The sequence below is a fragment of the Aquarana catesbeiana genome, linkage group LG01, assembly GCF_042186555.1.
Source record: "Aquarana catesbeiana isolate 2022-GZ linkage group LG01, ASM4218655v1, whole genome shotgun sequence".
NCBI lineage: Eukaryota > Metazoa > Chordata > Amphibia > Anura > Ranidae > Aquarana > Aquarana catesbeiana.
In genome coordinates, this window is record NC_133324.1 from 279666172 (window position 1) to 279689278 (window position 23107).

The following is a 23107-nucleotide window of genomic DNA, read 5'->3' on the forward strand; positions in this document are numbered from 1 at the left end:
AGCCCATAACAAGGGAAAAAATGGCCATTAGACGGCCACTTGCAAAACTTTTTAACTGAATCTAGGATCCACAAAGGGAGATGCAACATTGTGGAACACAGAGAATGTGTGAACAGAAGACCAAGTTGTAACCATGCAAATCTAAGATGAAGAAGCCTGATAACAAAACCCCATAAAGAACTCACTGCTCTGGAGAAGTGGGCTTTTAATTGGGAAAAGGAGACATCAATCCCACAACTTATAGGCCTACACAACAACCTGTTGCATCCATCTAGAAACAGTGGAACTGTAAACCAGAGAAACTTTACGACCTTCGGAAGTAAAACAAGTGGCCTAAGAAATCATTCTAATGGCACCACACTACAACCAGACACTGGAAGGTGACAAAAGTCTGAAGAAAAACCTTGACATCTGTCAGCTGAAGGAATGAAAATGATCATTTTACCCCATCACAATTAAAATTATGCCACCCAGGAAAGTGCCAAAAAAAAGTCCTCCAGAAAGGATAAGTCCAACAATGCCTTGTTGTTTGCTCCGCAAACCAGCCTTGCAGATCTGGACAAAAGTACAAATTACTAGAGAAATTAATCAAGCGAAGTGTCACACAAAGTTTACACAACAAATATCTGGACAACACAATAAGGCTTCTTTCACATTGGGGCCACGCCACTCGTTATAGTGGCGCTTTACCGTGGTTTTAGCGGCGCTCTTCGGGCTGCTAGCCGTGCGCTTTTAACCCTAACTAGAGGCAGAAGAAAGGGTTAAAACCGCCCATGTTGCAGTGCTTCCGAAGAGCTGCCCATGCATTCAAATGGGTAGGGGCGGTTTATGAGCGCTGTATACAGTGCTCCCAAACCACCCTAAAGATGCTGCTTACAGGACATTTTGTAACGTCCCGCAAGCGCACCGCCCAATGTGAAAGCACTCGGGCTTTCATAGTGGGGTGGCATGGAAGGCGGTTTTTAGGCGCTTTACAGGTACTATTTTTAGAGCTAAAACGCCTGAAAAACTCCTTCAGTGTGAAAGCAGCCCGAGTGTTAATGCTAGCAGCCTTAAAAAAAAAAAAAAAAAAAAAAAAAAAAAAGGAGAATATGTAGTGACAATATAAAACAACAAAATTCTATCAGCGCAAATAATATATACGGTGAAAAATATACAAAGATATAAAAATATAAATAACGGTGAGTGATATCACAAAGATGTCCCCCCACCTGGCTGCTGCCGGCACAGATACCGTGTTCACTTTACATAAATGATGAAAATAACAAAACAGTGCTGCGCTGCCTAAATACCAAACTGAAATTGCTGAATGTTAATACTCACAAGAATAAGTGATTCACTTGCAAAATTTAGCAAGATACATAGTGCACAATCAATTATTCATATAGAAAGGATCCTCCTCCCAACAGTGTTCCCTGGATTGGGATATTATACAATAAAAAACATTCAAATAATAACACAAATAAAGTGAAAAAAAGATCAATGTGAAAAAAGGTCCATAACAATCCTCAAAAATCTTCCAAACGAAAATACACCAAAAAGTGCAAATGATTCTAAAGTGCTGGTGCTCTCCTCCACCTTAGTGTCCTAGCCGCTCACCTCAAATTCTGAACCCTGTTTTACCAGTAGGTCAGAAATAGCAGATTCCCTCTCAGGGAAAAAAGGGGGTCAAATAAGATGGAGGACTTGGTTCTCACCGTGCAGCACAACCGTGAGAAACACTCAGAAACCTGGACTATCTGGAACATTTTTATTTACTCAGAAGAAGGAACATATCTCCTGGGGTCATAGCTTGCCAACAGACATCTACATAACTCATGAACACAGATAGTTCCCCTACGCCAACCCTCGCTCTGGCTGCTCCCCCCCCCCCCCCCCCGTTTCTCCTCCCCCCCCCCCGTTTCTCCTCCCCCCCCCCTCCCTTTTCCACTTCTACCTCTTTCTATCACTATTCTTTTCCTCCCTGCCTTCCATTAACTGTGCATTTTGAGGAAAAAGTGAAAAACTAACTACACCTCTGTATTGCAATGTTCAGATGTATAATGTTTACTTTACTCTGACACACTGAACAAAGTGTCTGTAACATATACTGCATTTTCAGATTGTCTGTTATGTTGGGATCTCTCCCTTCGTTGGTGCTTAATAAAACCTATATTTGAAAAAAAAAAAAAAAACAGGGGGTCAGCCAGGCATGAAACTCCTATTCCATCCGCGTTCCCTGGATTTGGATATTATACAATAAAAAACATTCAAATAATAATACAAATAAAGTGACAAAAAGATCAATGTGTTTGGCTGCACAAACTTTAGAATCATTTGCACTTTTTGCTGTATTTTCATTTGGAAGATTTGACTGTTGTAGACCTTTTTTCACATTGATCTTTTTGTCACTTTATTTGTGTTATTATTTGAATGTTTTTTTATTGTATAATATACCAAGCTAGGGAACACTGTTGGGGGGAGGATCCTCTCTATATGAATAATTGATTGTGCACTTTGTATCTTGCCAAATTTTGCAAGTTAATCACTTATTCTTGTGAGTATTAACATTCAGCAATTTCAGTTTGGTAATATGGGTAATATGTAGGGACAGTCAAAAAATCTCTAAGATGGGACATAGGTGGTAAAGCTAGAGAAGGTATAGACAATTTCCCAACAAGAAAAACTCCTCAAAAAGTTCAATGAGAAGCCGTTATGTCTACGAGAACCAAGCCCAGACCAGTACTAAAAAGAAAAACTGAAAAACGTGCATTCTTGATTAGAAAGGATACAAGTTCCTTCTAAAAAATAGCTAGTGGAATGCCTTCTTCTAAAGAATGGAGGGACTCCATGTCTGACCATGAATCCCCTGGAGAGTCTCTGAAAAAAATCAGAGAGAACAAACAGACCCACTGCTGTACAATGCAACCTCTATTGGCCAGATAATGCAAAGAACATTACTACTAGTGACGGGTTTGCAGACTATAATTAAGTGTAGTGAATTGCACCCAAGTCTTAATAAAAGAAGGGATGCAATGTACAATGTTAATGCAAAATAGTGAAGTAAAGTATAATACTAGTATAGAAGTCTATGCAAAAACACAGGAAAGTTCCTGTGACACCGCTAAATACAGTTGTCTCTGTAAAAATATCACATATACAGTCTCAGCCACTGCAGAGCCATTAGTCTGCCAGTTCTCACAACAGGGAGTCTTCAGAGACAGGTGAACAATTGCTTTCTCTGTTTCTTGTTCACACATACATGTGCAGTGATGTGCAGAAAAAACGCAAAGAGAACCCCATATGAAAATTTCGAACTTTACTAACTGGGGAGACTTCCAGGATTGTCAGTAGAGAACTCTACCAGTAGCTGTTGACAGTATAGAGGGTCTTCCAATTCAAGCGAAAAATCGCAAGTGAGAGAGGAAGGAGACATCCGTTTTCGTGAGAGCACTAAGTAGCAAGGTGTGAGGAGGGAGGGTTTATAGCCTCTAGGGGGTTGGGATAGGGGGCTTCAGTTTTTATGTGCCTAGAGTCCATTTTTCCTGTAGGCTGCAGTATATTGGGACCAAGTAATCAAAAATTAATGGGAATAGACAATTCTCCAACAGAATACAACAGTGTTAATAAGTTCAGTTTTCCAAAATTTCAAAAAAAAAAAGCAAATGTAAATGTAAGTGCCCATTGCAATGACAGCACTGCATAAAAAAATCCACAGTTTGCATTTTTCTGTATTCTCATTCAAGTCAATGGAAGCGTCATGGAAACAAAACACTACAATGCATTTCAATGTGTCCTAATGGAACAGTGGTGCATTATTTGATGTGTGCCACAGGAAAGTTTTTAGGCATGCTCACAATCCATGTTAAAAATGTGGTGCAACATTGCAGAAAAGCGCAGCTCAATTCAAAATGCATGTCAACACATCTAAATGCACAAGTAGTAATGAACTGCGTGCAGTTTTAGCATCTACTAAAAAACACTGCAAACATGCACAGATCGGAAAAGTTGTAAAGAAATGTATTTTATCCGGATACAGTAACGTCACTCTGCTGCTGGGTGGGAACCAGCCTCTTTCCACAAGTCATGCCATGTTACCTTCAAAGTACGGGATGGAAGATCCTGCTGGAGATCCAGGAGGGGGGACAACGCGATCAGGGCTAACCTAAACACCAAAAATGAGACTTAAGTTACAAAACACATTAAAAGTGAACACTGATCAAAATGTTTTATTTTGTTTTGGACAGGGTTAAAGCCTCTGTCATATGTCATCACTTCCTGTTCTGTTTCCAATGGGGTTACAGAATCAAAAATATACTGTAGTTTTAGCAGAGTGAAAAAAAGGTTTTCCTTTTTGTGGATCTACTAAAGGGATAGAGATAGAGACTGTTGCATGTGAATGCGGATTTACTGAGATAGTGACTGTTCAAAGTGAATGTTCACTAAACATCATAAATAAAATGAAGCTGTGTTCACCTCAGACAAATTATGCACTTTTGTTTTTTTTCCCCCAAGCACAGGATTGGATTTTCAAATAAACACTGGTTTACCTTATTTTCTATCATTCATTTTGTAAAATGAACTGTCTATAGTTCAAGAGCAAATCAACCCCAATATTTTTTATTGCGGTCTGTGCCTTCCTGCTTTTCCCATTTCTTGAATGGGTGTCACAGAGAAAGATCATGAAAGAAAATCTCCCCAGTGGTAGCACAGAGAAAAAAAAAGTCAAAAACTTCTCCACAGAGAGCTTAAGAGAAAATAATTCTGTGGAGATGAGCTTTAACAATATTATCAAGAACTAAAACAGAACTTTTAAAACAGCTGTAATAACTCCCATACTTAAGAAATCTGGTGCACACCCCATTGACTTCAGTAAGCTTAGGCCCATCTCCAACCTTCCTTTTCTATCCAAAATCCTTGAAAAAAACAGTTGCTTCTCAGGTCTATACTTACCTCTCGGACTCTGACTTATTCGATCAATTTCAGTCTGGTTTCCGTCCTCTACATACCACCGAAACTGCCTTGGTAAGAATCACAAGTGATCTCTTCATGGCAGCTGACTCAAAACTAATCTCATCCTCCTCGATCTGAGTGCAGCCTTTGATACCATTTCTCATAACATCCTTCTTGACAGATTAGCCCCCATTGGATTCACCAACACACCCCTGAACTGGTTTAAATCTTATCTTTCTGGCCGTACTCAATTCATCAAACTCAAATCTTTCAAATCTCCACTCTCTACTGGTGTGCCACAAAGTTCTGTCCTGGGGACCCTTCTGTTCATAACCTATCTTCTTCCTCTTTGTCTCATATTTCATAAATTTAACATCCACTACCGTTGCTATGCGGATGACACCCAGCTCTACCCCTCCACTAAACCTACTACCACCATTCCTCCCTTCCAAATCCCTTACATACTATTTACCGGAAATTAAATCCTGGCTTTCTTACAACTTTCTGTACTGTCCGTGATACTTTTTTTATTTGCACTAACATACAATTTTTCAGGACAAGCTTTCGGGGTATGTCCCCTTCTTCAAGGTCCAAGCAGTACTGATTCACAAATTTTTAAGCAGAATGTTAAAGAAGAAGAAAAAAAAAAAAAAAGAGAAAACCAAACACATACAAATCAATGGTAATAAAGATAGCAGCAGAGTTAGTGAGATAAGACAGAGGGAGAGCTAGGGTGGAATGCAGGGGGGGATGCTAGTCCCAGAGCGGTCGTAAAACTTTAGCATAATGTGTAAGGAAACCAATATCTAAATTCAGGCCATTATTCTTTGTGTCAAAAAGAATTATCATTCTTAGTTCAAACGTTTTCCTTTCCTGGATAGTTCTGGATAGTTCTGAAATTCCCTTTAAGAACTAAGACATTGAGGTCTTCTATAGTGTATAGAACTAATGTCTTAGTTCTTAAAAGGGAATTTCAGAACTATCCAGGAAAGGAAAACGTTTGAACTAAGAATGATAATAATAATGGCCTGAATTTAGATATTGGTTTCCTTACACATTATGCTAAAGATTTACGACCGCTCTGTGACTAGCATCCCCCCCTGCATTCCCCCCTAGCTCTCCCTCTGTCTTATCTCACTAACTCTGCTGCTATCTTTATTACCATTGATTTGTATGTGTTTGGTTTTCTCTTTTTTTTTTTTTCTTCTTTAACATTCTGCTTAAAAATTTGTGAATCAGTACTGCTTGGACCTTGAAGAAGGGGACATACCCCGAAAGCTTGTCCTGAAAAATTGTATGTTAGTGCAAATAAAAAAAGTATCACGGACAGTACTCAATTTTCTCTGCCACAATTGCACTAATACGGCTACAATCAAATCAAGTATGTTACAACTTTCTCAAATTCAACCGTGATAAAACCGAGGTTCTCCTCCTTGGTACGCAATCCACCCTAACAAAGCTTAACAGTTTTTCAGTTAATATTGATAACTCCATAGCCTTTCTCTCCCCTCAGGTACAGAGTCTGGGTATCATCCTTGATAATATACAATTTTTCCTAGCCCACATCAGTAATGTTACTCGGTCAGCATATTTTCATCTACTCAGGATTAATCGCCTCCGTCCATTCCTCACACCCAACAGCACTGCCGTTCTTGTTCAAAAATCTGGTCACTTCCCGCATACATTATTGCAGCTCCCTTCTTTTTGGTCTCCCTCTCAAGTCCCTCCATAAACTACAATTTGTTCAGAACTCTTCTGCCCGCATTATCACCAGAACCCCCTCCTTTAATCACATTACTCCTGTCCTTCAGCACCTCCACTGGCTTCCGGTCAAATATCTTATTAATGTCAAGATTCGGTTACTTATCTTTAAGGTCATTCACAACATTGCTCCTCCGTACCTATCTGAAATCCTGCATATCAATAGACCCTCCGGCACTCTCAGGTTTTTCTTCTTCCATCCATCTCAATGTTCCATCCGCCCACCTGACCACTATGAGACTGAGAGCCTTTAACCGCTCTGACCCTCGACTTTGGAACGCCCTGCCTCCTGATATCTATAACATTTACTTCCTACCCATCTTCAAATAACATCCTAAAATTAATCGCTTTAAACTAGCATATTCTGTCTGACTTCATTGATTTGTTTTTGTTATGTTTATGCAATGTAAATTTATTTTATTTATTTTTTGTTGCTTTGTTTCTATCCTGTAAGGTGATCTTGGGTGTTTTGGAAGGTGCCTATAAATAAAATGTATTATTTAAAAAAATTTTTAAAAAAGTAATATTGGTTATGTTACCACATCTGCATGACAATTTTAAACTGTACTTTACATTATTAGGGATAAATGTAAAACCGTAAAAGACTATGATGCTTGGGCAACTGTAATACATTAAGTCTGTCACTCTGGTATGCAATAAAAAGGATATTAGCACTCGCACACATCTAAAGTTTCTAAACATAGCAGAAAGTGAATATTACAATTTTATACCTGTGACCCACTAGATACGCTGCTGGTCTTCCTCTTCAGCGAGTCCCCCTGACATACTGTTAACAGTGAGTTTGGTAGAATAGATCGGAAATCATTGAAAGAGCGTCTGCGGATCCCTTCCAGCTCCTCTGGAGCCTTTAATGATTCGGGAGAGATCTTGGGAAACAGCTTGGACAGAAGAGATTCTTCAGAGTTGCTGTATCGTCCAAATGCCCGAGAGATGCCAATCAAACAGGGCACTGCATATTTACACAGGTACTCTGCAGAAAATGATGACTGAGGTTTATTATATTGTGCAGCAAATGCAGACACCATAAAGGCAAGAATACAAACATAACATTTCTATAGCATTTATATCTGAACATATCAGCTAGGTTTTCTAATATGCTTGTAAATTGTATGCAATGTAAATGCAATCAATAGATAGACTGATGAATGTAAGCACAAGGACGGATGTGCACAAACTACAGAAAATTAAATGCCACATGCTCAAGTTTTTTGACCTAGACCACTTTCACAGCAGTGGATCGATCGGGTCTACCTGTTCGTTTTTCAGGCAGACCCGATCGGACCACCCATTGTTCTCTATGGAGCGGTGGATGTCAGCATGTGTCCGCTGTCTCCCGCCGGCATCAGATCCGCGAAAAACAGATGGATGGGGATACGTTTGCCATCCATCTAGCGAATCGAATCAGATGACAATCGGATAGAGACGGAAATGCAGTCAGTTTCCATCCGACCACCTCATAGAGAACAGCAGGCTGTGTCTGGACCTGTTATCCACCTGCTCAGCGGGGATCAGCGGAGAGATCCCCTGCTGAACAGGCGGGTCCACTTCGATGAATTCCACCCCGTCTGATAGAGGCCTTAGAAAATCCATTATGACATCATCAGAATGCAAGGGTGTATTACATTTCCTTAAAAACAAGTACAAAGTACATAATAAACTGATGTTATTATAAAAGCTGCAGTGAAAAACGGGAATAAAACAGAGCAGCATGCACACTAGTCCAATGTAACTGCATGATGACGCAAAAGGGAAGGTTGGAAAACTGTGTGCATATAGATCAAATACAAATAAATAAATCAACAGAGGATCTAATTCTTTTTTAACTAGAAAATAATACCTCTGACATGCCCCATTAAACATAAACCTAACATATCATTCCAAACACATACAGACCGAAAAGGGGTCAAAATGAATCACATGCAAAATCTGAAGTCTTATATAATCAGTTCACCTTTGTCCTGAATCTGTACAGACTGGCACATTCCAAGAAGACATTGCATCACATCCAAGATTGTCTCCAATATCTGTGGACACATGACATACAAACATGTTATCTATTGCCAGAGAGATGTGGATGCCAGGAATGAAGCCATAGGTTTCCTTAGAGCTTGCATTCACAGAGCCCTTTACAGTCAACGGCGCATTGACATTTTCTGTATAAAGGAACAGTGTACTTTTAAACAGTATATGACACGTGACCCCTGTACACATGGTAGACAAACAGATGCCAAATGTGACACATTTTATCAAAGCCTTCCTGTGTACAAAAGAAGTACCATAAGCTTATTACATTCCTGCTGCTAGTAGGATTCCTAAAACAAGACACTCATACATAGGGACTTCAACACCTTTAATAATGCATTGGGACATTAGTCAGTAAATTATTTTCTTGCCAATCATCATCAAATGATGTCTCACAGTAGGCATAAAACACATTCGCTGGCCAGATTTGCCCTTTCATTCACCCCATTGACTTGCACCTGCTGCCTTTTGCCTTAAAGTAGAACTATAGACAACATTTTTTTTCTTCATTTTGGATAGGGTAAGGGAGGGTTATAACCCCTGTCAGATTTTATTTCACCATCTGTGTCCCATTGCTGAGGTTTCCCTTCACTTCCTGTCCCAAAGCCAAAGAGGAAGTGAGAGGAAATCACTGCAAATTAAGGGAATTTATTGGGGACCCCAAGGTCACCAGAACTAGTGTCCCCACTGCCAGCGCCAGCCCATAAATTTCAGCTTCCCCCTGCCAGACCTCAGTTTTTTTCTAAGAGCATCGCCGGTCAGCAGGGGAGACACAAAAACACATTTATAACATACCAGCCCATATATTACTATTGTGCCTGTGTTGAGGTCTTCCTCAAGACCCCCCATAAATTCGGGTGGGTAACTCGTGCTGTCCTGAAAGACTACTGGAAAAGACATTATCGGTAAAGGCAACTTTAAATTTTCCCCCACCGTCTTTCAGGACAGCCACTATGAGAGGATAGACGAGCACTTACCACTTAGGGTGGGACTAAGACTTGCAAGACCTTTCGCCCAAAGGCTTGCTCATTTGCCAACACCAGATCCACCCTGTAATGCTTTACAAAAGGTGGCAAAACTGGACCATATTGCTGCTTTGCAAATTTGCTCCGGCGTCGCTCCAGCCCTTTATGCTTGAGACGTTGTCATAGCTCTAGTAGAGTGTGCTAATGTATAGGCCTGTCCAATGGTTAACTTAAGCCACCTAGCAATAGTGCATTTGGAGGCTTTGTACCACTTTCTTGCAGCCGAAAACAAAACAATCAGCTCCAAATACTGCAGGATATCCCTCTTTACATCTAATGTATGAAATTTAAATTCCCTTTCCCCTGAGGGATTAGGGCAGAAAGTGGGCAAAATTATCGCCAGACTTCTATACAACTTTGAAGCCACTTTAGGTAAGAAAGCCAAATCAGTTTTGAAAACAACTCGGTCCGGGAAAACAACACAAAACGGGGGTCTGACTGATAAAGCTTCAATTTCACTGACCCTCCTGGCAGTTGTCACTGCAACCAAAAATATTGTCTTAAAAAGGTAAGACTTTTTAGTGAACATTCCTCAAAAGGTTCAAAGGGAGGCTCCGTTAGGGCCTGTAAGACCAAGGATAGGTCGCACTTGGGGAAGGGTGGGCCCTGAACCGGTCTCTGTCTCCCTAGTGCTATGAAAAATCTGACCACCCAAGGATTGGAGGCCAGAGGTTCCTCCAAAAAGTGCCGATACCTGCCTTTTTAAGGTGCTCATGGCTAACCCCTTGTCCGCCCTGCACTGTAAAAATTCCAAGACTGCTATGGGGCTTTGTACCTCTGAGCACTGTACACTAGTCATTAAAGCGTTTCCAGACCTTCTGTATATTAAGCGTGTCTCTTTCTTTCTTCTATTGAGCAGAGTGGACACTAGCCTCTCTGAAAACTCCTTGGATTTTAGCAACCCCTCCTCAGTAGCCAGGCAGCGAGGTTCCATCGATGCACCTGGGGACAAAGGACCGGACCCTGGGAAAAAAAGTCCTCCTGGACTGGCAGGAACCATGGGGGCTCTTCTGTTAATTGTTTTAGGACCGAGAACCAGGACCTTTTGGGCCAGTGTGGTGCCACCAGGATTAGAGAGGTTTTCTCTGTTTGAAATTTTCTTAGCACTGCCGGCAGCAAGACCGGTGGAGGGAAGGCATAGCATTTTGTGAAATTCCAGTTCTGAGTTAAAGCATCCACCCCGAGTACATCTTCCCACTTGTTCAAGGAGAAGAAATGGGTTTTTTTTGTGTTGTCCTTTGTCGCAAAAAAATCCACCTCCGGGAGTCCCCATCTTCTGGATATGAGATTGAAGACCTCCTGGTTGAGGACCCAATTGCCCTCTCTCAGCCGCTTTCTGCTGAGAAAGTCCACCACTACATTCTTTTCCCCTTTTAGATAAACCACCGATAGGGACAAAGCACTGGTTTCGGCCCAGCTCAGAACCTCTGTTGCTAGGGCTAACAGAATTCTGCTCCTTGTGCCGCCTTTCTTGCTTATATAAGCGACCACAGAGGAGTTGTCTGAGCGTACTTAAATGTGGTGGCCTTGTAGTTCCTTCCTGAAGTTACTGAGTGCCAACCCGATGGCTTTCAGTTCCTTCCAATTGGACGATCTCTTGAGCTCCTCACCTCTCCAAGTGCCCTGTGCCAGTAGGGATCCTAGATGCATGCCCCAGCCTTTGCGTCCGTGGTCACCACCCTGGAGACCGGGATGACCCACAGACGCCCTTGCGACATGTTCACCACTTTCCTCCACCACCAGAGGGACCTTTTTACTTGAGGTGGAATACTTACTAGGGTGTCTAACAACTACTTACTGTGGTCCCATATTTTTAGGATAAAGGTTTGAAGGGGACGAAAACGTAGCCCTGCCCACTGAACCGCTGGAATGGTTGAGGTTAGCAGACCCAATGTCGACATTGCCGACTTTATAGAGACCTGCTGGTTGTCCTGAAGAGAAGCTACTGCCTTGTCTTAGTTTCCTTAGTTTTTCTCCCGGCAAAAAAACTCTCAGCTGAGTGGAATCCAACAGATACCTCAGGTAGGTAATCTGCTGAGATGGTATCAAACTGGACTTTGAGGTTTAACAACCACCCCAGACCTCTCAAGACCCCCTTTGTCAGTTCTAGGTTTTTGGTTAACTGTTCCGGGGACGCTGTAAAAAGAAGCAGGTCGTCCACATAGGCAATTATTGCGACCCCTTTGAGCCGCAGAAAAGCCATGGCCTCTGCCATGAACTTTGGGAAAAGCCAGGGTGATGAAAATAGGGCAAATGGAAGCGCCTGAAACTGTAGATGAATTGTCTCTCCTTCTACTTTACCACTAGATGGAGAGATTTCTGGAAAACCTCTGCGATAGGGATATTGAGGTAGGCATCCTTGAGATCTATTAATGCCATGTAGCAATTTTGGGGTAGCAACACTCTGACCGTAAAAATAGGATTTTTTAAAACAGCTTACCTGTAAAATCCTTTTCTTTCGAAGGACATCACGGGACACAGAGCCACAGTAATTACTGATGGGTTATATAGGTATCACTGGTGATTGGACACTGGCACACCCTATCAGGAAGTTCAACCCCCTATATAATCCCTCCCCCTTGCAGGGATACCTCAGTTTTGTAGCCAAGCAATATAGTGTATTAGAAGAGGGGCGGGACCTCTGTGTCCCGTGATGTCCTTCGAAAGAAAAAGGATTTTACAGGTAAGCTGTTTTAAAAAATCCTATTTTCTTTCTCGAACATCACGGGACACAGAGCCACAATAATTACTGATGGGATGTCCCAGAGCAATGCTACCTGAGGGGGGGGGAACCACGACCAAGTAGGGTGCAATCAGACCTGAGGACCCTGTACCGTTGCCTGCAGCACACTACGCCCAAAGGCGATATCCTCATGCCTTCTCACATCCACCTGATAGAATCTGGTGAATGTATGAACTGAAGACCAGGTTGCGGCCTTGCAGATTTGAGCCATAGAGGCCCGGTGATGCACTGCCCAAGAAGCACCAATAGCCCTTGTGGAATGTGCCCTGATCTGAAACGGAGGAATCTTCTGTTTCAAACCGTAAGCTTGAATGATCAACTGTCGAATCCATTTAGAAATGGTAGCTTTTGACGCTGCCTGTCCTCTATTGGGACCCTCTGGCAGCACAAACAAAACATCCGTCTTGCGGATCTGAGTAGTTGCCCCTAGATAGGCCTTAACTGCTCTTACTACATCCAACAAATGTAGAGATCTCTCTTCCGGAGAACAGGGATCTGGAAAAAAGGAAGGTAGAACAATGTCTTGGTTTAAATGAAAATCAGAAACCACCTTCGGTAAAAAACTAGGATGAGGGCGTAGTACCACTCTATCCTTGTGTATAATCAAATAAGGCTCCTTACAGGAAAGAGCTGCTAATTCTGATACTCTTCTAGCAGAAGAGATGGCCACCAGAAAAATTAATTTCCTTGTCAACAAGACCAAAGGAATCTGACTTATTGGTTCAAAAGGCTGTTTCTGTAACACAGCCAGGACCAAATTCAAGTCCCAGGGGTTTAGGGGCGCTTTAACCGGAGGATTAAGACGCATCACCCCCTGCATAAAGTTTCGGACCAAAGAATGCGAAGCAAGTGGCCGCTGAAATAATACTGATAAAGCAGAAACCTGGCCCTTGATGGTACTCAAGGCCAGCTTCATCTCTAATCCCATCTGTAGAAAATCAAGGATTCTACCTATGACATATTTCCTGGGATGCCAACCTCTGGATTCACACCAGGTTATATAAGCCTTCCAGACTCTATGATAAATCATCCTGGAAGCTGGCTTCCTTGCATTAATCAAGGTAGATATGACAGGACCTGAGAGCCCACGACTCTTCAGAACGTGGGTCTCAATAGCCAAACAGTCAAATTTAGCGTTTGTAAGGCAGGATGGAACACTGGACCTTGAGATAACAGGTCTGGGCGTACCGGTAGGGTCCACGGGGAACCCACCGTCATCCTTACTATTTCTGCATACCAAGTCCTTCTGGGCCAAGCGGGGGCCACCAGAAGTACCGACTTCCTTTCCTGCCTGATCCTGCGAAGGAGTCGTGGTAGTAGCAGAATAGGCGGGAATGCGTAAATCAATGAGAACCGATGCCACGGAATCACCAACGCATCCGTCCCGCATGCAAGAGGATCTTTTGTCCTTGCCACAAATCTGTCTATCTTTTTGTTGAATCGGGATGCAAAGAGATCTACATCTGGAACCCCCCATCTTTGGCATATGGCCCAAAAGACGTCGGGATGCAGAGACCATTCCCCTGGAAGTAACTGCTGGCGACTTAGATAGTCCGCCTGCCAATTTTCTATTCCCAGGATGAAAACTGCCGATATGCATGGCACATGCATCTCTGCCCAGACTAAGATCTGGTTCACCTCTTTTTGAGCAGCTCGGCTCTGGGTGCCTCCCTGATGATTGACATAAGCCACTGCTGTGGCATTGTCGGACTGGATCCTGACCGGACAACCCTGTAGCCTGATAGTCCAGGCTTTTAGAGCTAGATGTATCGCCCGGATCTCCAGAATGTTGATGGGTAAGGTCCTCTCTGTCTTGGACCATACCCCTTGGACCGCAGCCTGTTCCAGAACTGCTCCCCAACCTGACAGACTGGCATCTGTTGTTACCACCGTCCAGGTAACCGGTAGAAAGGATTTCCCCTTCTGCAGGTTTTCGGGTATGAGCCACCAATTGAGGCTCTGACGCACCGCATGCGACAGGTGCATCGGAAAGTCTAATGCCTGAACCTTCTTGTTCCAGGTCGACAGAATACTGTGTTGCAGCATTCTTGAGTGAAACTGAGCATAGGGAACTGCTTCGAATGAAGACACCATCTTCCCTAGTAGCCTCATACAAAGGCGGACTGAGGGACCCTTCTTGGTCCTTACTGTCAGAATCAGCTCTCTCAAAGCAGTGATCTTTGCCTGGGGTAGAAATATCTTCTCCTGGCTTGTATCTATAATCAGACCTAAATACTCCAGTCTTCTTACTGGTTTTAGGAAAGACTTTTCTAAGTTGAGGATCCAACCCAGGTGTTCTAGATACCTGACCGAGGTCCTCAAGTTTCCCTTCAAAGAGGCTACCGACCGGTCTATCAAGAGCAGGTCCTCTAGGTATGCTATGACAGCTATACCCTGAGCCCTTAATCTGGCCAGAGGAGGAGCCAAGATCTTTGTGAACACTCGAGGTGCAGTGGCTATCCCGAAAGGCAGAGCCACAAACTGGAAATGGCGCCCTCCTACCTCGAAGCGCAGAAACCTCTGATGAGCAGGAAAAATGGGCACATGCAGATATGCATCTCTGATGTCTATTGATGCCAGAAATTCTCCTCCCTGCAGGGAGGGAACTACTGTTCGAATTGATTCCATGCGGAAGGATTGAATCCTTAGGAATCGGTTCAGATCCCTTAAGTCCAGAATGGGCCTGACATCCCCATTTGGCTTTTGGACCGTAAAAAGGTTGGAATAGAAGCCCAATCCCTGGTCCTTTGCGGGAACTATCATAATGACCTCCTGCGACAAAAGTCGCTCTAACGCTAGAAGGAGCGACTGCTTCTTCTCTGGGTCTCTGGGAACATTTGATCTGAGGAACCGAGGAGAGGGGAATTCCTGAAACTCCAGCTTGTACCCTAAGGTTACCGTGGAGATTACTCATCTGTCCTGGAAGTCCTCCTGCCAGAGCTCTGAGAACTGTCGCAGTCTTCCCCCCACTCGAGTGAGCGGGGGCGCCCCCTCATGCAGAGGTCTTAGTGTTTTGCCTAGTAGGCTTCTTTCCCCAGGACTTCTTTTGTTCCTGGGGTTGACTCTTGTCTCTGGACCCCGATGGAGGCGGCCGTCGAGACTGCCTAGAGGCTGAAGCCCCCGGCGCTGGGGAAAGAGTCCGTTTGAAAGAGGGACGCTTACTCTTCTTCTTGACAGGTAAGAGAGTGCTTTTCCCACAAGAGATTCTCTTGATATAGTTATCCAAGTCCTCTCCAAACAACCTTGCACCACGAAATGGAAACCCAGCCAGTAGCTTCTTACATGGTGCTTCGGCTGACCAATTTTTCAACCATAGGATTCTACGTATATGCACCAACCCCAGTGAAAGACGGGAGGTTTGCACAATAGAATCTCTAATGGCGTCAACCACAAAGCATAAGGCCGCTGGAAGGTTAGCAAACCCCTGGGCCTGCTGTTCAGGTAATACTTTGATGACCTGCTTAACATGGTCTCTTAAGTATTGACAGACTCCAATCGCTGCTACTGCAGGTTGGGCCACTGATCCTGCTAAGGAGAAAACATCCTTCAATAGGGATTCCATCCTTTTATCTACAGGATCCCTGAGCATCTGAGCATTGTCTACAGGACAAGTCAGGCTATTATTTACGGAGGAAATGGCGGCATCAATAGCCGGTATTCCCCACATTTTAATAAACTTTTCTTCCATCGGATAAAGTGTTGAAAACTTTCTCGGCGGAAAAAAACGTTTGTCTGGGTGATCCCACTCAGAATAAATAAGCTTTTCAAGTAAAGTATGAACAGGAAAAGCATGTGCTGCTTGGAAAGGTTTCAGTGACCCCAAAGCAGAAGAGGATTCTTTAGCAGTTTCAGGTATGGGCAACTTAAATGTGGAGCGGACCAATCCAGTGAGGGTCTGCACTAAGACTTTCTCCTCTTGGGAAGTCGCAGAGGGTCCCTCTCCACCTGAATCCTCCGAAGAGGAATCATCCATCCCATCCCGATCCTCTGAAAGGGATTCATCTCCTTTATCCCAGAGCTCCTCTGTCTGAGGGTCTTGGGGAACAGAGGAAAGCCTAGTGCGTTTTCTTCCACTGAGTGAAGACGTAATTACGGCCATTAATCTTTCCTCTAGACCATTAATGGTTGAGGAAAAAACCTCTTGTGTAATATATACAGGGGCTGAAGTGCCAGAAGCAGGTGTAGCCCCTGACCCCGATGGCTCTCCCTGGCTAGCCGTCCCTGGCCCATCTTTAGGGGGGGAGGATGCTGCCGACAGGGGGCCCTCAGAACCTGAACGAGATCCCCTAGTGTCTCTGGTTCCTGGGGTGCTTGAACCTCTTCTACCCATAGTGCAAAGCAACAAGGTGTGAGGTATACAAATGAACACTGCCCGCTGAGCGATGTAGTCTGGCTAAAAGCCTTGCTATCCAATGCTCAGTCTGGTGTTACTTCAGTAAATGCTGCCTAGGAGAATGCCTGTGTCCCACCTTACATGCGACCGTCAGCTCTGTGTCTCTCAGAAGGCTGAGTGCACCTGTACAGAGTGCCTTTAATAGCCTGCAGCTGGCCTGAGTGGGAGTCTAAGCACTCTGTGCTGACGTCCCGCCCCCTCCTCTACCGCCCCCCCCCCCTCGAGTTTTGAAAAAAACAAGCGCTTCCCGCGCTGCCGACTCTCCTGTCATGCTTCCGGAGAAAGGCTGGGGATGGGGGGGGGGGGGGAGGGAAGCTGGTAACAAGATCTGCCTGAACGGCTATCTTGAGAGATGGTGGCCATTAGGCCGCAGAGCCCGGGTGGTATAACCACTTTCTAGACCCCTGTGGCCCCTCTCTAGCCTGGGGGGGAACATTCAAACATGAGAAATCCCCCTTTCCACCTTACCTGTTTGCAGCCTGCTTGAGACGCTGGGACATAAACAGCGATTACAACACCTGAGACAGAGTCAGCATGTGTAGGTTTGTGCTCTTGGCAGCCCCCGGTGGTCACAATAGGCATAGCATGCATTTACCTTAAAGGAGAAAAGCCACTAGAACTCAAAAATTCTGTGGAATCTCCTCTTACCTTATCCAGCCGCAGGGTGCTGTTTACACAGACCCAATCTTCACCTCTCACGGTGGGCTCCGTTTGAAAAAACGGTCAGAGACTGGGGCCCCCATCAGTAGGGGGATCCAACAGTTCTGGGACCATAAAGCACCTCGCCAGAAATTAGGAAGTTTAAAGCCATTTTCTGATCTGCGGGGTCCAGCTCTCTAAAAAGAGAAGCATTACGGGTAAAACCTAGTTTCTTCGGACACGAGGCCCGGGTACCATTCAATTCGGCCATGAAAAGACACTTTGAATGGATCCGGTTCGCCTGGCTTGCCCCAGTATAGGATCTTAGGATATTCCCTTTGGAGCTCAGCACAGGACATCTTTACACGTCCATCACCTAAGACACTGGCGTAAAAACTGAGGTATCCCTGCAAGGGGGAGGGATTATATAGGGGGTTGAACTTCCTGATAGGGTGTGCCAGTGTCCAATCACCAGTGATACCTATATAACCCATCAGTAATTACTGTGGCTCTGTGTCCCGTGATGTTCGAGAAAGAAAATTGATTCCATACGAAACATCTTGTAGGATACAGATTGGTTCAGGGGTTTCAGGACCAGTTTGTACCCTGACGGTTTCTGTACTACAAACACGTGAGAGTAGAAACCCCCACCTTTCTCCCCCTCTGGAACCCTGTGCACTACGTTTTGCTCCTCCAATTCTTTTAATGCCCCCAATAGGGCCTCAGCCTTCTCCACACATCTGGGAAGTTGTGTGACCAGGACCTTCATGGGGGTGGTTTTGTAAATTCCAGGCGGTACCCCCTCCTTACAATCCCCAGGATAAATTGACTGGAGGAGATGGCCTCCCATTGTGGGAGGAAGGCCCCCAGTCTTCCTCCCACCGTGGTTGGAGTGTCATTGGCTTTTTCGGGGCTGTTCAGGGGGGCCAAAAATTGTGCCCCCTCTGCCCTTGCCCCTTTGGCCCCAGGCTTTCTTTTCCCCCTCTGGTTTAGGGGCCCCTTTGCGCTTCTGTGCAAGAAACCCTTTCCTTGCTTGGATAAAACCCTTTCCTTGCTTGGATAGGGGGTTTGCTTTTGACAGGGAAGGATTTCGTTTTTGTCGGCTGTGCGGTCTAACACCATTTCCAGCCCAGGTCCAAAAAGCAAATTTTCTGTTAAAGGGATACCGCACAACTTGACCTTAGAGGCACTATCGCCCTGCCAATTTTTGAGCCACAAGGCTCTTCTGTACGAGTTGGCTAGGGCTGCGGACCTGGCGGACATGTGAACGGACTCTGCCGGCGCATCCACTATATACGCCACACCTCGCAGAATAGTAGGAAAAGATGATAAATTTAGTCTCCTTGGCGATTCCCGATTCAATATGAGCCTGAATTTGGGAAAGCCAATGTTCCAGGTAGTTCCACTACCGTGACGGCCATTTCTGGTTTCAAATTTCCTATGGTTGATTCCCAAGTTTTGTTTAAGAGGGAGTCCATTCTTTTGTCCATAGTATCTGCCAAAACTCCCATATCTTCAAAGGCCAGATCAGTGTGCCTGGAGACCTGGGAGAAGGCAGCGTCCAGTTTGGGGGTTTAATTCCACAGGGACGAGGGATCTTCTGGAAACGGGAACCTTCTTTTCAAAGCTCTAGAGAAAAAAGGTTTCCGCTCAGGATCCTGTCACTCTTTTATGATTGTTTCAACCAGGACATCTTGGACTGGGAAAACCTTATTTTTCTGTTCATCTGGTCGTGGAGTGTCAGGGGTTTTTTGTCCCTCTGATTTCCAAGCGTGGTATAAATAGCCCCCAAGAGGTCCTCTACCTTTGCCAGGGAGAGTTTGTACCGTGGCCTCCCCGTCCTGGTCTTCCCCCTCCAATTCCTCTTGGGAACCTGAGGTGGCACTGTCCGGTTACTCCCTAGTCTCCTTCCTGGAGATCCCAGGAGTTCCCTCCGCTGCGGTAGGGATGGCCGGCTGTGCTTGTGGAGGGGTTGTGATTTGGGTGCAGGTGAAGGGCTTGCGGTGGGAATTTGGAAGCCTTCAAACAGGGATTTAAATGACTGAAAAATGGAGGAAAGCTCCCTCACTGAAGCCGCTAGGCCCGCCTCCCTTAAGCACATGGGTAACAACCCTGGGAAATGCTACAGGCCTGTTAAGAGATAAGGACCCTCAACTTTGACCACCCAGAGGGCCCCTCCTCCTACTTCCAGGAACCATCAGTGGAGGGGGGATAATCCCAGGTAAGGAGGACCCCTCCCCAGGGTACCCTTACCTTAGGATGACTGGAGCTAGCATCACTGTGCGCTGTCTGGGCGTCCACTTCCAACATGGCCGCGCTGGTGGTTGCCTGTGGAGTCTTACGTTGCCTGTGCACTGTTCTGACTCCTCTCAAGCCTGCACCCTGCCCATTATCAGCACCGCAACCCAGAACCGGACGTCGTAGGTCAAAGGGAAAGTGTCTGTCCCCAACCAGAAGTAAAGTCACCCGCCACTCGACCAGCCCGAGTTCCACTGTGGCCGCATTCATGTACAGGGAGAGCGGATCTGCCTCCCTGCTACATCCCTGTGAACGTGATAACAGGCCCCTGGATCTTCCGCCCACACTCGGAGAAGATGGGGTTGTGTGCTTTTGCGGTCAGGTATGTATCTACCGCCGTCATTGGGAGTGCCCCGGCCTCCCGTAAAAGACTCAATAGCCACAGCCTCCCTGACTGTCAGACTAGGTTCCTAGCAGTGTCTCCCCGCCGGAGGAAACACAAATTACTGAGGTCTGGCAGGGGGAAGCTGAAATTTATGGGCTGGTGCAGTGTTTCCCAAGGAGGGGAGGAGCCAAGCTCCCTCACAGTGGCTGTCCTGAAAGACGGTGGGGGAAACAGGCGCTTTTAAGCTAGAGTTGGAAACCGAGGACAGTCTTTGTTGTGATAGTTAAAGTGTTTGTTAACCCAAAAAAATAAAAAATAAATCCTGTTCCCTTAAAGCATGTTATACAGCACAGTGTTTGTGCTGTGTCATTTGGACCCCTCTATCACCTGCAATACCTGGCTGATCCTGCCTGGCTATACCCTCCCCCCTCTAAACTGAACACTGTGTATAATGGCTATTGAGCCCTGTCACCGTGGTCAGTTTACGTGCCTCTGTCATCCGCAGTTCTGCTCTGTCTCCTCCCCCTGCCTCCGTCAGCTCCTTGTCCATGCCACTCTGCTCCCCACCCCCCTCCCGCTGCTCAAATTATGGTTAAAATTACATAATCCTCTCTATGCATTAATGTAATGTGCCCTGTGTCTATGCCTTATAAAAATAATGCTGCAATATACCTGTTTCAGAGCGCTGATCGGCAATCACATGATCCGCCGTCTCTTTCCTCTCTCGCACGACAGCTGCAGCGGGCGGGGCTGCCTCTCTCCTTCTCCCCTCCTGGCTGACGTCAGCGGGGGATCCTTGGCCCCAACTGCAGGGGTCAGACCGAGAGAGGAGCTAGACGGCGGATCACGTGACTGCCGATCAGAGCCGATCAGAGCTCTGAAACAGGTATATCGCAGCATTATTATACTAAGACATAGACACAGAGCACATTATAATAATACATAGAGAGGATTATGTAATTTTAACCTATTGGCTTAACAAACCCTTTAAGAATTTTTTGGAATGATTTACTTCACATTAAGGGCCAGTTCACACCACAGGCAGTCCAGTACGTTTTTCTTCTGCATCAAAAACGCATTGAAAGTAGGTTATATGGTTTTCAATGGCATAGTTCACACCAGTGCTTGCAGTTCCAGTGCGTTCCAGTTCCAGAAAAGAAAGCAGAACATGCTGCCTTTTTCCTGCACTGGACTGTACTGGAACGCTGTAAAAGCACCAAAAATGCATTGGAACATACATGTCCTTATTTAAGGTTTAGAAAAAAAAGAGGGTGGGGGGGAAATGCACTGGACTGCACCAAAAATCAAAAACACGCATGCAGAAAAGCATCTGGAACACATCCGGACTGCATTTCTATGGTGTGAACGGCCCCTTAAACCAGCTACAAAGTTGAATGTGGGCTTGTTGTTTTGCCTTACCAGTGCAATAGAATTACAAAGAAGATCTGTCAGAAAACTAAATCTAGGCAACATGCCACCTGCATATCTATGAGCACATCTTACCTGTCCTCTGAATGACACATCTCTATGAGCTACATCTGAAAGTAATGTAACCAGACAGAAGCTGAAGGTCTCTGCAACTGGAAGTGTACCTGTGATAAAAAAGTAAAACTGACTTAATATGTGATAAAGGACCATTAAACTAACCTAAATCAAGAGAGGACTCGCATAGAAAAGCTGTTATTATTCAAAATTCAAATAGGAAAATTGTGGACATTTCTTTACACAGAGTAGAAATCTCCTCACACAGCCCTGTTCTCCTAATACAGGGAGCGCCAATTACAGGATTTATGTGCAGAGCGACCTTCTAGTAGAATATGATGTTAATGCAGGACCATAAAAGTATCAGGTTATAGATGTGAAACACTGATTTTGCTAGCTGGATTCTTGAGTGACAAAGCAACAAAGGAAAGCACTGTTTACAAGTTCAGTTGAAGCCAATACACACTACTGCATGGCAGGGACTCCAATGTAAAAAGAAACTTTCATTCTTCTTGCAAATCTCCATCAATGTACTAACAGCAAAATGTAAAAAACACCAGTCTCCAAAGCTTTCATACCAAGCTGCAGGGCTGTGTAATAATATTTGTCATACTACTGAGTAACCCTTCCTTGTTTTATAATCAATTATTTAGCAAGTAATTTTGCCATGGATTCAGTTTCTCACATAACACTGCCCTTATGTAGTTTATCCCTTCAAGCAGACCTCAATAATAGAGGTCATCTTCACCGAATAACAATATCAGCCTGTGACTATTAACGACTGTCACAAATATATAATACATTCATTTGAATGGGCTGCTGTGCCCATATTTCATACAGGAAAAAGGTTTTTACACCCGTTTTAAAAACACAGCCAGAGGGAAAATGCATGGTGCTTTTGCACCATGCTATTTCCCCCAACTGAAAACGCACTGCGTTTTTAGATGCTTGGGGGGGGCCCTATTAAGAATGAATGGCAGTCCTGTACGTCTGCAATGGAGCAGTGTGTTTTGGCTATGGTTGGTTGCAGGAACAGGTGCAATTCACATACTGTCCTGCACCCGCAACCACTCACACAAGTGTGAATCTAGCCTAAGCTTAAAGTGATACTAAACCCTTAGTTTTTTTTATTTAAAAATAACAAACACCTTATACACGTTTTGCACAGAGCAGCCAAGATCCTCCTCTTCTCGGGTCCCCTGCCGGCTCTCCCTGCCCCTCCCTCCTGCCAAGCAGCTTGCTATGGGGGCACCTGACCCGAGCCCCCGCTCTGTGTGTCCATTCAGACACAGAGCCACGGTCCGGCCCCGTCCCCCCTCATTGGCTCACAGACTTTGACTGACAGGAGAGGGAGCCAATGGCGCCACGCTGGTGTCTTAGCCAATCAGGAGGAAGAGTCCTGGGCAGCCAAGACTCTCCTGTAAAATCGCTGGATTGAGATGGGGCTCAGGTAAGTATTAGGGGGG

At 44.9% G+C, this 23107-nt stretch overlaps 1 protein-coding gene across 2 annotated transcripts in view; it reads right to left on the bottom strand.

The window, feature by feature from the left end:
• Positions 1 to 23107, bottom strand: part of PI4KA (phosphatidylinositol 4-kinase alpha) — a 255731-nt gene that overhangs the window by 191089 nt on the left and 41535 nt on the right. For both annotated transcript variants that reach the window (XM_073629090.1, XM_073629095.1), the window contains exons 4-7: positions 21663 to 21751; positions 8666 to 8738; positions 7425 to 7684; positions 4078 to 4144 (exon numbers count right to left, since the gene is read on the bottom strand). In XM_073629090.1, the coding sequence (XP_073485191.1) occupies positions 4078 to 4144; positions 7425 to 7684; positions 8666 to 8738; positions 21663 to 21751 (489 nt within the window). The remainder of the gene's footprint in view (positions 1 to 4077; positions 4145 to 7424; positions 7685 to 8665; positions 8739 to 21662; positions 21752 to 23107) is intronic.